Source organism: Lottia gigantea (assembly GCF_000327385.1).
Source record: "Lottia gigantea unplaced genomic scaffold LOTGIsca_82, whole genome shotgun sequence".
Taxonomy (NCBI): domain Eukaryota; kingdom Metazoa; phylum Mollusca; class Gastropoda; family Lottiidae; genus Lottia; species Lottia gigantea.
The window spans coordinates 23151-37822 of NW_008710725.1; the positions used below are offsets into that span (position 1 = coordinate 23151).

At 34.6% G+C, this 14672-nt stretch overlaps 2 protein-coding genes across 2 annotated transcripts; one reads left to right on the forward strand and one right to left on the reverse strand.

Annotated features, from left to right (window-relative positions):
* Positions 1 to 2325: 2325 nt before the first annotated feature.
* On the reverse strand, positions 2326 to 5844 carry LOTGIDRAFT_222442 (hypothetical protein). The gene has a single exon (XM_009067381.1). It carries the CDS (start codon positions 5719 to 5721, stop codon positions 4969 to 4971), a length of 753 nt encoding a protein of 250 aa, XP_009065629.1. The 5' UTR covers positions 5722 to 5844; the 3' UTR covers positions 2326 to 4968.
* A 4029-nt stretch (positions 5845 to 9873) lies between these two features.
* Positions 9874 to 10828, forward strand: LOTGIDRAFT_133150 (hypothetical protein; the record flags this gene model as incomplete). Its single annotated transcript, XM_009067382.1, has 3 exons — positions 9874 to 10060; positions 10269 to 10382; positions 10635 to 10828. Coding segments are annotated over 3 exons (495 nt in total), but the record flags the coding sequence as incomplete, so codon positions are not given.
* Between the last annotated feature and the right edge of the window lie 3844 nt (positions 10829 to 14672).

Genomic DNA, 14672 nt, shown 5'->3' on the forward strand with positions numbered 1-14672 from the left:
GGGGGGGGGGGGGGGGGGGGCTTGGGGAGCATTTATAAGTCAATGAAAACATATCAAAACTGTGGGACCAGATTTATTGGAGGGGGGGGGGGGGGATAAGTTATTTCAATTTATACCTTTAAACCACGGAACCTCGTCATCTAAGCTATACATGTAAAATTCAAGCAAGACATTTTTTTAGAATTGTCTGGACTAAAGGGAAGCAACTGCTGTTTGACAACATACAGACTACAATTGACTACATTAGATTTGGATTTTGGAATTAAATGGTTAAAACCAGGAAGACAATTCTGTACAAATAGGGAAGGCACCCCTGCAAACAATTTAAAATTTTTGAACACTTAAGTGACCTTCGGTAAAAAAAAAAAAGGGGGGCGGGGGGGGACTGCTGTCGAGAAGAAGCCCGCTAGGACAGCCTTGTCCGAAATCTTAAGATATATAACTAACTAAACGAGCATCGTTGTTCAACATGAACTATCATGCTCTGTGGATATTAAAGTCGGCGATCTTTTGGACTCTTAAAATCCAAAGGCGACTGGTCGATATTTCGGTTTTGGCCATGGTACAGTTTGGGATACTGAAGAAAGGGCAACGTCAAGCAAAGTTGAAAATTTCGAAAGTTATTAGCCTTTTTTTTTATTCCAATTCCTACTGTCGAGGGATACGTAACGATCCCATTTAAAAGACTCAAATGGAAGGAACTAAACTAGGCTAGCCTTTTTGGGACAAACTAGAGAGTGGTGCAAGGGTGGTTTTAATTAAACCGGCTTAGCTTTAGCATTAACGTTCTTAAAAAGAGACTAATCCTGTAATGTGTCTACCCTTAGTCAATAAACAAACGGCGTAATAATGAGTCATTTATTTAGATTCCGAGAAATGACATAAATGTCAATGACGAGCTTTCTATAATGATTAAACTCTGCCCAACCCACTTTACTGCAAGGGACATAATCCACTTTATAAAATAGCGGTGTCTAGTGCGCATGCTCAAAGGAGTCTTGATTTTCCAGACCTAATTAACCCATAGCAAATTCTTTACTGCTCTAATAAGATAACATGATAAAGATTGCCATGTAAGGAAATTTCTAGAAAATCGTCAAGGAGATATTTTCTTAATAAAATTTCCTTGTGATGTTTATCTCAAACCAAGTAGTAGCTTGGAAGATATCCTGAGGAAATGGTGTCTTCACAATATCAAGCCATAACCAACAGCTTTTTATACCTTGATGAAGTTTGTAATAGTTAGACATTGTGAAGATACAAGAATAGTGGCTATACCAGTCAAGGTATAAGAGTAGTTCGTAATAGCTAGAGATTGTGAAGATACAAGAATAGTGGCTATACTAGTCAAGGTATAAGACTAGTTCGTAATAAGACTAGTTCGTAATAGCTAGACATTGTGAAGATACAAGAAAGGTGACTGTAGCAGTCAAGATATAAGACAAAGTTTATAATAGCTAGACAATGTGAAAATACAAGAATAGTGGCTTTTGCAGTCAAGTTATAAGACTAGTTCGTAATAGCTAGATATTGTGAATATACAAGAATAGTGGCTACACCAGTCAAGGGTCAAGGTATAAGACTAGTTCGTAATAGGTAGACATTGTGAAGATACAAGAAAGGTGGCTGTAGCAGTCAAGGTATAAGACTAGTTCTTAATAGGTAGACATTGTGAAGATACAAGAATAGTGGCTATAGCAGTCAAGATATAATACAAAGTTCGTAATGGCTAGACATTTTGAATATACAAGAATAATGGCTATACCAGTCAAGGGTCAAGGTATAAGACTAGTTCGTAATAGGTAGTCATTGTGAAGATACAAGAAAGGTGGCTGTAGCAGTCAAGGTATAAGACTAGTTCGTAATAGGTAGACATTGTGAAGATACAAGAATAGTGGCTATAGCAGTCAAGATATAATACAAAGTTCGTAATGCCTAGACATTGTGAATATACAAGAATAGTGGCTATACCAGTCAAGGGTCAAGGTATAAGATTAGTTCGTAATAGGTAGACATTGTGAAGATACAAGAAAGGTGGCTGTAGCAGTCAAGGTATAAGACTAGTTCGTAATAGGTAGACATTGTGAAGATACAAGACTAGTGGCTATACCAGTCAAGGTATAAGACTAGTTCGTAATAGGTAGACATTGTGAAGATACAAGAATAGTGGCTATACCAGTCAAGGTATAAGACTAGTTCGTAATGGCTAGACATTGTGAATATACAAGAAAAGTGGCTATACCAGTAAAGGTATAAGACAAAGTTCATAATAGCTAGACATTGTAAAGAGGAAGAAATTACGGCCCCGAAAAAGAACAAGAATATGGTAGTCTATAACATTTAATTGATTATACCTAGTAATGTGTGTACATAATATATATCTACACAAGATGCAATAAAAACACAGACCTAAAAATATGAGATAGGGATAAAAAAAACAAGGAATATAAGTTGAAAGGTGTGTATAAAATAAACGAATAAAAGGATGCCCCTTTCTCTCCTAAAATGTAAAGTGACATTCTGCGGTTAGCTCAATATTGCAGTTTTAATTTGGGAAGATGGACACAAACATAACTAAAGATGACAAAATTTCTAATAGTGGTAATGGAAGCTTTAAAATTTGCAAAACACCAAATTCAGCCATCAAATTTAACAAGAAGACTATGAGCCAACTTTCTGATGCTTGCCCAGTCTCTGTTAAATGATTGTTTCTGGATAACTATTAGAGATCAGATATAGAGTCAGTAAGTTTCAGACTGACCTCTGTCAATAATAACTAACAGAGATCTAGGGACTTATTCTTGTAAACTTAACTTGTGATGATGTTAGTGATCAAGTTATCTGATTGGTCAATCACTAAAATTGATTAAAAATTTAGTTATTTTATCCAATCAGATTACTGTATTTAAAATCTGGATTTAGTCTGTAGTAACATTTACCAAGTAGATCCAAATGTATAAAGAAATGAGCCAACCCTAGACATGCCCTAACATGTATTTTAATATATCTGGTATGTAAATGGCTTGAGGAGTTGTGTTAACTCAGGTGAAAACATTTCAAAAATCAGCGTACTGTGCAAGCTATATCATTCTCTACAAAATGGATGAAGGCTAGAAATACATTACATGTACATAAATTCAACACAAAATAAAACAATGGATAGCAAAGTTAGACAAAAAAAACGATAAAGATATATAAAAAATTAACAATTATCTTAAAAAGTTGACCCTGCATATTTGGCATTGGCATAGAAAAATGATCTCATTTGACCCAATAGCCATAAAGTTTTTATTGGACATAACCATTTTAATTCTTAATTGCAATTCTGACCACAAGCTAACAAATATAAAAGTTCATGACCATTTTTTTTGACATACTCAAGCAATGATGTCACAAGATTCAAACACGCTAGCTGACTGAGCTATAGTCCCCACCCAAATTCATGACCATTTTTATGAATTACTCAAGCAATAATGTCATAAGATTGACACACTCTATCTGACTTAACTATAGTCCACACCCAAATTAAAGAATATCAGAGCAGATGTTCTTTAAGCCTGTTATATAACTTCACCAACTTATGCCAACAATAATCAGTGACATAATTAATAGGAAGATTTTAGACTAATGAACCAGTCACTAATTACTTTTATCTAATTAATAAAAGAGCTTGATCTGAAAGAACTAACAGTTCTAAATATTCTTTCATAGGCAGAGTGTGCTTATTCTTTCACAGATACCTGTGTTATCATTTCTTTTTTATTTTTCCGATTCAGGGTACCTATAAGACTCATGTCTACCTTATTGATTTTGTTGGCTTTATGTCATGTGACTTAACTATTGCAATATGGCTTGGATTTATCTAACTTTCCTCTTTCTGTTTAGCTTACAAAATCTTAATTTCGATATCAAATTTTCCTTGACAAAGTATGACTGATCTACAGAATTTTAATCATACATCGTGAGTGTTTGTCATCAAGACATTAAAAAGTTTGACAAAAAGATCAGAGATTAAAAAACGAAAAAAATATATCACACAAAAAAATCAGCAAAGTTGCAAAACAAAACAATAAATGCCTGTAGATATTGATTGAGAAAAGTTTAATATTAACATTCAGGGAGATTGAATATTCAGATAGTAATGACTTAAGCTGCAATATATGGTATACGATAACCTTTAAAATTCAAATTTATATTCGCAAGTTTGAATAATAGCCTTTTATGTTTGTTATTTAACAATTCGGTTTTATATCTTACTGTCTAGAACAGTTTGGAGAGTTTTACATCCTTTTTCAATCATAATAGAATGGAGTTTTACATCCAACATTATTGAAATATATAAATAAAAGAAATTTGAGTGTTAGATTCCACATTATCAAAGCTACTTAACAAATTTTGGGAGTATTACATCCGCAATGATTTTTTGGATGACAAACATGCTTATTAGTCCTAAAAACTGCATCAAGCAATCCTTTAGAAAATCACAACATGGGATTTATTCATGTAAAAATTCAACCCTTATTTTGGTAATAAACTGTATCGCACATTGTCGTCAAACAGGACAAATGATTGGAGAATGAATGTACAGAAGAGTCTAATAAATAATTGAGGGGTGTCAAATAGATGTCAACTGACAAAATTAGCCATTAAAAGATAATCGTGTAGGAATCTCTTCTAGACGAAGCCTAAACATGGAAATTACACAGCAAAAAGGCAAGGCTGAGATCTCAATCTTAAGAAAGAACACATAAAAACTACGGATACACAAGGACAAAAAAGCAGTCTACAATAAAAATTAAATAGGTTTCCAGAATTCTTTGTACCAAAAGCACAATGATTGACGAATCAACTAGACCACACTTGAGGTACCCTATAAATGTACGTTGAAATGGACAGGAGCATCTGAAAGCTCGGTTAAAAACTTCTCAATGTTTTAGCATCAAATGTCAATTTAAAATAAGCTGGGAATTAATCTTGTTCTGGCTCTTGATCATTATATCCACCATCGGCGTCCGAGGTCCAGAGCGTAAGGTTATCACGGAGAAGCTGCATAATCAATGTACTGTCTTTGTAATCATCCTTATTGAGGTTATCGAGTTCAGCGATGGCAGAATCAAACGCCTCCTTAGCCAATGAACACGCCTTATCAGGAGATTGGAGAATTTCATAGTAAAACACGGAGTAGTTGAGAGCTAATCCAAGGCGATTAGGGTGCGTAGGAACCATATTTTCCTTGGCGCATTGGTAGGCGTCATTGTAGGCATCCTTTGCCTTCTCAGATGCCTCTTTCTTAGATTCCTCTTCAGCAAATTCGGCAATGTATCGGTAGTAATCTCCCTTCATTTTCAAATAAAATACCTTTGCATCAAAATCAGTTCCATCTAGATTAGGAATCAGTTCCTTGTCTAATAAATCAAGAACTTCTTTGCAGGTTTTGTCCAACTCTTCCTCGACGGTTTTGCGGAATTCTGTTGCAATTTTTTTACGGCTGTCCGTCTCAGCTTTGTTTTCAATCATGCAAATGACTCTCCAAGATGATCTTCGAGCTCCTACTACATTCTTGTAAGCTACAGATAACAAATTTCTTCGATCGTTTGACAGTTGTCCCTCTGCAACCGCGACTTTCTTCATGAATTTGGCCATGTCGTCATACCTTTCGGCTTGTTCGGCTAATTTAGCTCTTTGGACAGCGTCTTCGGTTTCTTTAGACTTGTCTGGCATCTTTGTAGGTTAAAACTTCAAAAGAGTACACGAAATTATGGTAAAAATTGAGGTAAAATTGTCTAAAAGTATAGAATCTACCGTTTCCACAACAAAATGGCGTCTTTCTCTGCGGCTGATTTACTGTAGACGAGAATATCCAGACTGAAAATAACCCAGGCGTATTCTTTTTTTTTTACAATTTACAGCTGTCAAGAGATCCGTTGTTAACAAAATTTAAGCAAACTGTGAACCGATTTGCAATAATTCGGCAAAATGACATTTATTTTTCACGCCTAATGGACAAATTTGATTATCGACAATTTACTAGATCTAAAATTTTCAGATTTGAACGGGCACCTGTTGGCCAAGCAAAGGCATGAATAAAATGGAGTTTTGGCATAGTTTAGTTGATATCATTACATATCATTCTTTAACTTGAATTCAAAAGATATTTTCTCTTTTTTGCCTTCGCGACATATTGTCGTCAATAATTTTTTTCCAAATTTTCGAATATTTACTTCAAAATAAGTTCACTTTTTTTTTTGCAATATATTTCAGATAGCCGCGACTCATACAGTTGCTTAGTAACCACATCATAACTGGGAAAAATGTACCCATTACCCACCCTAATGCGGCCCAATGCGCTCAAAAAAGGCGCATACTCTTTCTGTGAAAAATGGCTAAAACACCCAACGCCACATTTTGCATAATGTTTCGGTGAACCCATTCATGAAAAAAGAATGCAGTCGCTCATAGTGTTATGGATGAATAAACACGACCCTTATTTAAATTCCCTTTTTAGACTATTACGAAATAAGACATATAAATTTATCAGCAACGGATAAAGATGACATCATCCTTCCTGTATTCTCGAACAACAAGTCTGTTTCTTTCACTGTGGTTGATATTTTGATAATCGAGACTAAATCAATAGCGGGAAGAAAGGATGAAACTAACCAAAATACAACAAAAAGCCTAAAATATGGTTTGATTTTGATGCAATTATGTCGATTTAGTAAGTGTCTACCTTGATTTCTTATTAACAGGACTGTATATCCAATATTTTGCTTGAATTTGTTGAAATATCACTTTTTTACCCTTTAAAAATTAGGGGCCATTTTAAAGGGACGTAATCAAGTTCTGTTTTAAAGAGGCCAAGTTAAAGCCCAGTTACTAAGCCTATGTCTTCTATATTAGACCTTTCCTGCTCTCTAGGCAACTTAGTTAACTAAATATTTCTGTAAAAGCTGGTAGAACTCTGGTCTGTGTCCATTTTTCATGATTAAATTCAGACGGATATGTTTTCTGACTTTGGTCGAAAAACTTGACTTATGTTGGGGTTTAATGTAAAATGAACATATCATTCAGACTGGTGTAAAATATAATCTTGTCATTCTGAATATGTAGCTTGTGTTTAATTTTGAATAATTTTGATTGCAGGAAAAGCCAATAATCATGTTGGATATGTAGATGGAGTTAGTAAATAATGGAGAAAAAACATAAAGATTTGTTGATTGTTAAAAGATGTCAACTTGTAGAAAATGTGAACATACGCGATGGTTTATACACCCAGCTGATTTCACGGAAAATATTCAATCAACGTACAGTTAGAACTATTAAGGTAAGACTGAGGAATGATCATGCTTGAAGTAGGCCTAGTATTGCTCTAACTTAAGGGTAGACCCTTATGATCATGAAAAAGAGAGAAGCTGTCTTTTTTTTTTTACCTGTCATGCAGATCTGATAGTTGACTTGGAAAAAAGTGTCTAGTTGTTCAGATTGGGCTATAACTTAAGGCGCAGTGTTTTACAGGCTGTGCACGTTAGAGATCCCTGACAGTTGGAAATCAAAAAAAGAGTATGCTAATGCCAATAGTCACTGTCATGATAAAATCTCTCAATGCACACTGCATGGCATTGTCAGTATCTATCAGGCCAGCGAGGGACAGCGCAGTAAGATGTTGAAAAAATTATTTTGTTTCGTTTCAGAATGGAAGAACACCAGATGAACAGATTGAAGAATTGTTAGATATTCTACCAACTCGAGGTCCCGAAGCTTTCAACAAATTTTGTGAAGCTCTGATAGCAGACGACCAAGAACACATAGTCGAAGAGTTTCTTAAATCAGAATTACAAACTGCCAAACCAGAGACAAACAATGAAGAGAATGGGAAAAAACGGAAACGATCCCCTTCTCCAGAATGTTTGTCAATTAAAAACACAAAAGATGGCGAATTGGTGGTGAAATTTCTGTCCGAGTTAAGATCAGTCCAGTGTTCGGAGAAACCCAAATTTCCAGAGAAGACCCTGTTCACTGATGGAGAAATGCGTTTCACTTCAAAACATTTCATATCACAACCCCAGCCAGAATTTTTGTCTAGGCAACAGTTTACTCCAGTTCCTCCGACACCGGCCACAGAGCATCATCATCATTATTATCATCAACAATGTTCAGAATCACACTCCCCCACCCATGCTGGATTGGGGCGCTGTGATAGTATAGGTAAGATAAATTAATGGGGGAGGTCAACCTTGTGACTGGCTGAACATTAATTTTTTTATTACATCGTGGAGAATCTGATGAATTATTAGATTTATTCTACTTAAGCTTAATAACAAATGAAAATATGCAGCAGCCGTCAGTTGCTAATGACCTGCTTTCTTGCAAAAATTCCATTTTGTGGCTGCCTTGAACTGAAAATAGGGAGGGGTTAACTTTCCAACACAGGTACTTGAGACTCTATAGAGACATATGAGGGTAGAAGTCAATCAAATTTAATGATAATATTTCTATTTTTAGATGCTATGCACAATGTATATAAACGTCGCGATAGTAATGGTAACGATATCAACAAGGGACAGAACTCTTCAACGATTGTCAACTCTGGTAAATATTGTACCCATTTTCTAGAATCTTTCTTAACATTTTTGAGAAAAAGGGGATCCTGTGCCTAGTTTCTTGAAAATTTAACAAAGATCAATTCTAAATTTTAAGAAAGGCTGTAATTCAGTAATCTGATTGGATAATAAAACTAAATTTAAAATCAATTCAGGCGATTGACCAATCAGAATACTGAAATCATCTTAAGTTAAGAAATACAGTAATCTGATTGGGCAACAAAACTCAATTAAATTCTGTATACTTAAATTTTTGAAAAACATATCCCAGTCCCACCCCCTGCTAGTCTATGCTGGTATTTTGTAGTTGTTAAAGAAGAAGAAGACTGTATTAAAGCTAGCGTTCGTGATAATTATATAGATAATGATATAGATCTTACTGATGGCGAAGTCACAGCCAAAGTTCAACCTAGTACACGACAGTTTTACATCACAGAACATAAACAGGTTTGTTTCTTCTGTTTTATACAATTTGTTTCATTTATTTTCTGTGGGTTATTTCACTCATTCATACTTATTGCATTCGAACAGGTAGGCCTTATATCCTTTTATACTCCTTATATAGTTTGTTTCCTTTTTTTCTGGGTTGCCTCACTCATTCTCATCTTAGCAGTTAGTTTATTGTCCCACCTTTTCCATGTGATGTCGTTATAACTACAAAACGATTGTGTAATATGATTGGTTGATTATTTTTCAGTCGTATCCAATGAAAAGAATGCCGCGTGGAAAAGCGTTGATTATTAATGTAAATGAAGTTAAAGGGAAGACACCACGGAAGGGAACTGATATCGATCGTGATAATCTACATTTTCTTCTCTTACAACTTCATTTCAATGTCTTACTTTACAACGACGAGAATGGATTGACGGCCAAGGTAATGTATAACATCCAAAGTGGGGGGCGGCTGTAAGGTTCAAAAGAGATCCACAAACCCTTTCTGGGGTCTAGAGTTTACTCTGACATTTGCCAAGAATGGATTTGGACCTAAGGTAACACAATACTTGTACTCCTATAAGGGCTAAAAGGATGCTAGCTGTAGGATCCTCACATATAAACCAACTTTTACTTTACTTTACTTTACTTTATCCTATTTTTATATTAAGTCAGTTGTGTTAAGGGGCTAAATGAACCTCTGCGCAAAAGCCATGATGGGAAATCAATTCTGAAAAGGAATACAGGTGATTTAGTTCTTTCAGCTGGTAAATTAAATATTTAGACAACTCTGTACCTTTATTTACAGGAATTATATGAGAAGGTAGAAGAATTCTCTCAGTTAAAAGACCATGAGAATAGTGATGCCTGTTTTATTTGTCTGTTGAGCCATGGTGAAGAGGGCTATATCTACGGAACTGACGGGGAGATGCTAGCTTTAAACCAGATATTTGATCTTTTTAATAATAATAAATGTCCATTGTTAAAAGGCAAGCCGAAGATTTTTATAGTACAAGCTTGTCGTGGAGGTAAGTTTTGAATGTTTTGTAAGGATTGTCAGTGGCTTTGTGAGTCAGGGTAAGGATTCAAATTGACCCTGTTTAAGGTCCAGGTAAAACTTTTGGAGTAGGGGCAGACTTGGGAAAAATATAAACCAGGGTGCTACAGGCTGTTAAAAATTGCTGTCCTGAAAAATTTCCCTCATATCAGTGCAGGGTTGAAAATTGAATATTTCAGGATCGTTTGATCGAGGTGTATCTATAGATGAAACAGATGGTGGTCCGGCTATACCCATGATAAAACAGTTACCAACTCTCTCTGATATGATCATAGGCTACCCTACACAGGCTGGTAAGTGTTGGAATAACTGAGTAAATATCTCTAAATGTCAGGGTTGAAATTAATTTAATTTATTTAATTTCTTTTATTTATTAATTAAATTATTCATTTATTAATTTAATTATTAATTTAATTATTAATTTATCAATTTATTTATTTAATTAATTATTTTTTTATTTATTTATTTTATTTTATTTTATTTTATTTTATTTTATTTTATTTTATTTTATTTTATTTTATTTTATTTTATTTTATTTATTTAAGGTTTCTATGCATGGAGAAATAGAGAGAGAGGTAGTTGGTATATAGAAGCGATAGTAAAAGTTTTTATAAAGCATGCTAAACACGATGATATCTGTACATTGTTTAACAGAGTAAGTATACATTATACATTGCCCTTGTTTGACATATTTACTCGGACTGTGCTTGCGAGTACTGGACAAGATTTCTCAATGTAAATTCTGCACTGCCCTATTTTTAACTTGAAATTTTTAAACATTGAAAAATATTCACACAAGTTGTATTTACAGGTGACCCCACGTTATTTCCATGACGAAATTGTCAGAATTTTTTTTAGTTGACTGCAGGAAAAAAAAAACGAGAAACGGCTGTTACAGATCTGCATTTTAAGTTCTTTTAAAATGAGAAGTCTCTACTTACCTATTGATACTGTATTTCAGGTAAATTCTGTTGTATCCAGGAAGATTTCCAGAACTCAGAATACCAGCATGGATCAAATGTCACAGATGTCTGAATATATCAGTTCCTTACGCTGGCCTCATTTATATTTCTTTCCTGGCATTGGTAATCCAAACTGAAATTGGTGCTCTCAGAAAGTTCCAACTGAAATCAAAACCAAATAAAGCATATATCTCAAAAAACTTTAAGGGATTGTAAAGAGGTTTTTCTAATGTTTTTTTATGTGTATCCGGGACACTGATAACAACAACTCGCACCATTACAATTTTCAATCAGATGTCTGTGGTTCCTGCAATTCCACTAAAACTAAGTGTTGTATGACGTCACTTATCGCAAAATTTGCTTGCATCACATAAGGCCCTTTGCGATGAGTGACGTTCAACACTAAGTTTTTAGTCTCCCTTTGATATTATTTGACTTCCACGTTTGATCTGTATCTCTCATTCTGTCCAAATCTTGAACTAATCTCATCTTTTTCTCTGTTTTTCTTCTATTTCACTAGATCAATTTTTACAGCATTCATTATTTTGGTTGTTTATTTTTATTTTTGTTTTGTTTTTGATACCATTATGCATTTATGTGTATATATATATATATATTTGAATTATTTTATTAAGCATACTAACACTGCCAAGATACTATCCTATATTCTTCTTTGTTACAAGAAAAGTGCCTAATGATGTCAAGGTATTAGATGAAGTTTGTAATATTTTGATATATAGAAGATGTTTATTTTTAAGGATGTGTACACTGCCTATGCGTAATAAACTGTATGATGTACTGCTGAAATGGTCTAGACTTTTATATGTATATTATTTTATGTATAATGCTGATACTGCAGTTTTAAATTCCTCTTATGACTTGTATGACTGCTGAAATGGATCAAAACTTTTATTGGTATGTTATTTTATGGAGTATGCTAACAGTCAAATGTTTCAATGATGTATCTTGACTTATATTTGTATTTTTTCATTGATAATGCTAACACTGCCAAATGTTTCAATGGTGTATCTTGACTTATATTTGTATTTTTTCATTGATTATGCTAACACTGCCAAATGTTTCAATGATGTATCTAGAATTATATTTGTATATGTAAACACTGCCTATGTCTAATGCCATCATAGAAATATGAGAACTTCTATTGTTGTATACTGTAATGATGTACTGGTATCTAGACATTATATAACTGTATATTATTTTATATTGAGTATGTTGATACTATAAAGGTGCCACCACTATGTGTTCAAACATCCTCTATTTTATATATCTTGTATATAGGCTTCTTATATTTTAATTCACGATCAAATAAGGTCAAAGATATCTTGAAAATTTGGTGCAAAATAAGAATTTCTGAATTGTATAGGTCAGGAAAGATTTTTTTTAAAAATTAGAATTTGCAACACATTTTAAAGTTATGCACAAAAGGGATATAGGTATCCATATATTTGCCTAACCAGTTAATAGAGCTGAATTTTAGCTATCCATAGAGTTATATCAACTGGTAAAACAAATATTTTGACGACTTGATCCCTTTAAGCAGTTTTAAAGGAATTGTTAGTGCTGTTTTTAACTGTGAAATTATGTTATTAGAGCATTTCAGTTACATGCCTTCACAAGTGCCTTATTTTATATTAAAAATTTGCTTCAAAATTCTGTAGTCATTTAATGTAGTTGTCTCCCTTTACACAGATCTTGAAAGCTTGACTCAGGAAAAGTGTAACTAAGTAGGCCTATAACTATTGATGCAATTGTGCATAGTGCAAATTGAAATGAGACGCCGTTTTTGCCATTATTCCAAAGCTAGATTCCATCCAGTGTGGCTGATTAGTGGTCCCGTGTTTTAGCTAATTTGCAATCCATCAAAAGAAAGATTCAACCAGTTCTTAGGTTGAAATTGCCATTTTTCAATAGGAATTGAAATATAAAGTCGTTTGCTTAAAACTTTATAGCAAAATTACATTTCACCTTAAAAAAAGGGTTCATCTTACATGTGGCTATCGGCATAGCGCTTTGTGGAATAGCCGTAAGCACTGGCTGTGTAATTTGTTAGCTGAATGATGTTTTACAATATTTATTAGAGGTTAAATTAGAGCCAACTAGGTGATAACTGTCAACAATAACTATTTGAGGCTCAGTGACGTCACAAGTCCCGTAATAGTTCTGCAATTTCAGAATTTTGTGATATTTTTTTGGTCCATTGAAGACTTGATACATCATGGAATTAGGATTTGAGCCTAGTATGTTTCGCTTTCTAATTGCCGAGGGATCTTTAACGAACTGAATAAAATAATAGCTTTTTTCATAGGCAACATGCATCATATGATTTTTGCAACACAATTTAGTTGCATTACCCAAGTGAATATTATGCCCACATTTATACACATGGCTTTTGGCACAGAGAACCCGCCGTATTTTAACTGCTTTCTAAAAGCGAATGTCATACGAAGGAAATGTCCAAATTTAGATTTTACTACAATAGTAAGCTTGACGATGATTTATGTGTTTAAAAAATCTCGCGAGATGGGAATCCTCGATAATTGATTTTCTCTGGTTGGCACGACATGATTGACGTCATAGTTACCATGGAAACGGTGAAATCCTGTGAGTTGGTTCCTGCAGTTCTCGTGAGTCCGTTCTTCGCATTGATTTAATTCTATGTGCATTAAAACACGTTTCATGCTGTACTTTGGGGTTTAGATTTTCATTAGGTTCATTATAGGTTACCATCGGCTTCAAGTGGGACAGGCATTCATCGAGGGGAATCGAGTTCAGTTCGTGGCCTCAAGGAGATTGGCACGTATAGCCTACGGGAGGCTGAATTCAGTCCACAGACTGTCGTAGTCTACCATATGGCATTATTGCCTCAGTTATAGGATGGCACGAAGGGGGTGGAGGGGGTGAGGGTACTTGGGTGATTGAGTCAAAGCTTAGGATGCCCAAACGGTTACCCTTGAATGAAAGAAATGAATGGAGTTTTACGTCCTACTCCTAATGGGCTAATGAAGACAAAGCCATGCAGTGTGCAATGAGGAAATTTTTCTCAAGACAGTGGCATTAGCTTACATTTAACCGCTTTCGATCTATAATAGAAGCAGAAAAGATTGGGCCTAAAAGAAGCAGGCGTAAAACTCCCAGACAACTGGAATGAAAGGTTGAGAAAAAGCAGAATACCAGGCACTAGGAAAAGCTGGCGTTAAACTCCAAGACGTTTCATTTATAAAAGAAAGGCAGAAGATAGTATTATTCTAATATCGACATTCAATTAATCTACTCGCTGTAATCTTCGAATTAAAAACAACACCTTCCGTAAAAAATCGATACGTTTCCTTAATTACAATCAAAACAGTGAAAAAAATCATTCAATTCAATATCCATTCTTAACTGGCTTTCGTGAATTGAAAACTGTTTTTTCTAGTCGTAGTATCGGTAGAGGGAATGGGAGAGTTAGATAGACAGGGGGTGGGAGAATGGGTCATAGAAAGAGGCATTTATTCATTGATAAGGATGACCCATCCGAAAAAATGTGTCCCAACAAACTAACATGTAGTACCTGTGCTTGTACAAAGGGTGATTTTTTGGGGGGGGGGGGGGGGGGGAAAA

Excerpts from the sequence above, each read along its gene's own strand:
- LOTGIDRAFT_222442 (XM_009067381.1), bottom strand. The coding sequence starts at position 5,721 with ATGCCAGACAAGTCTAAAGAAACCGAAGACGCTGTCCAAAGAGCTAAA.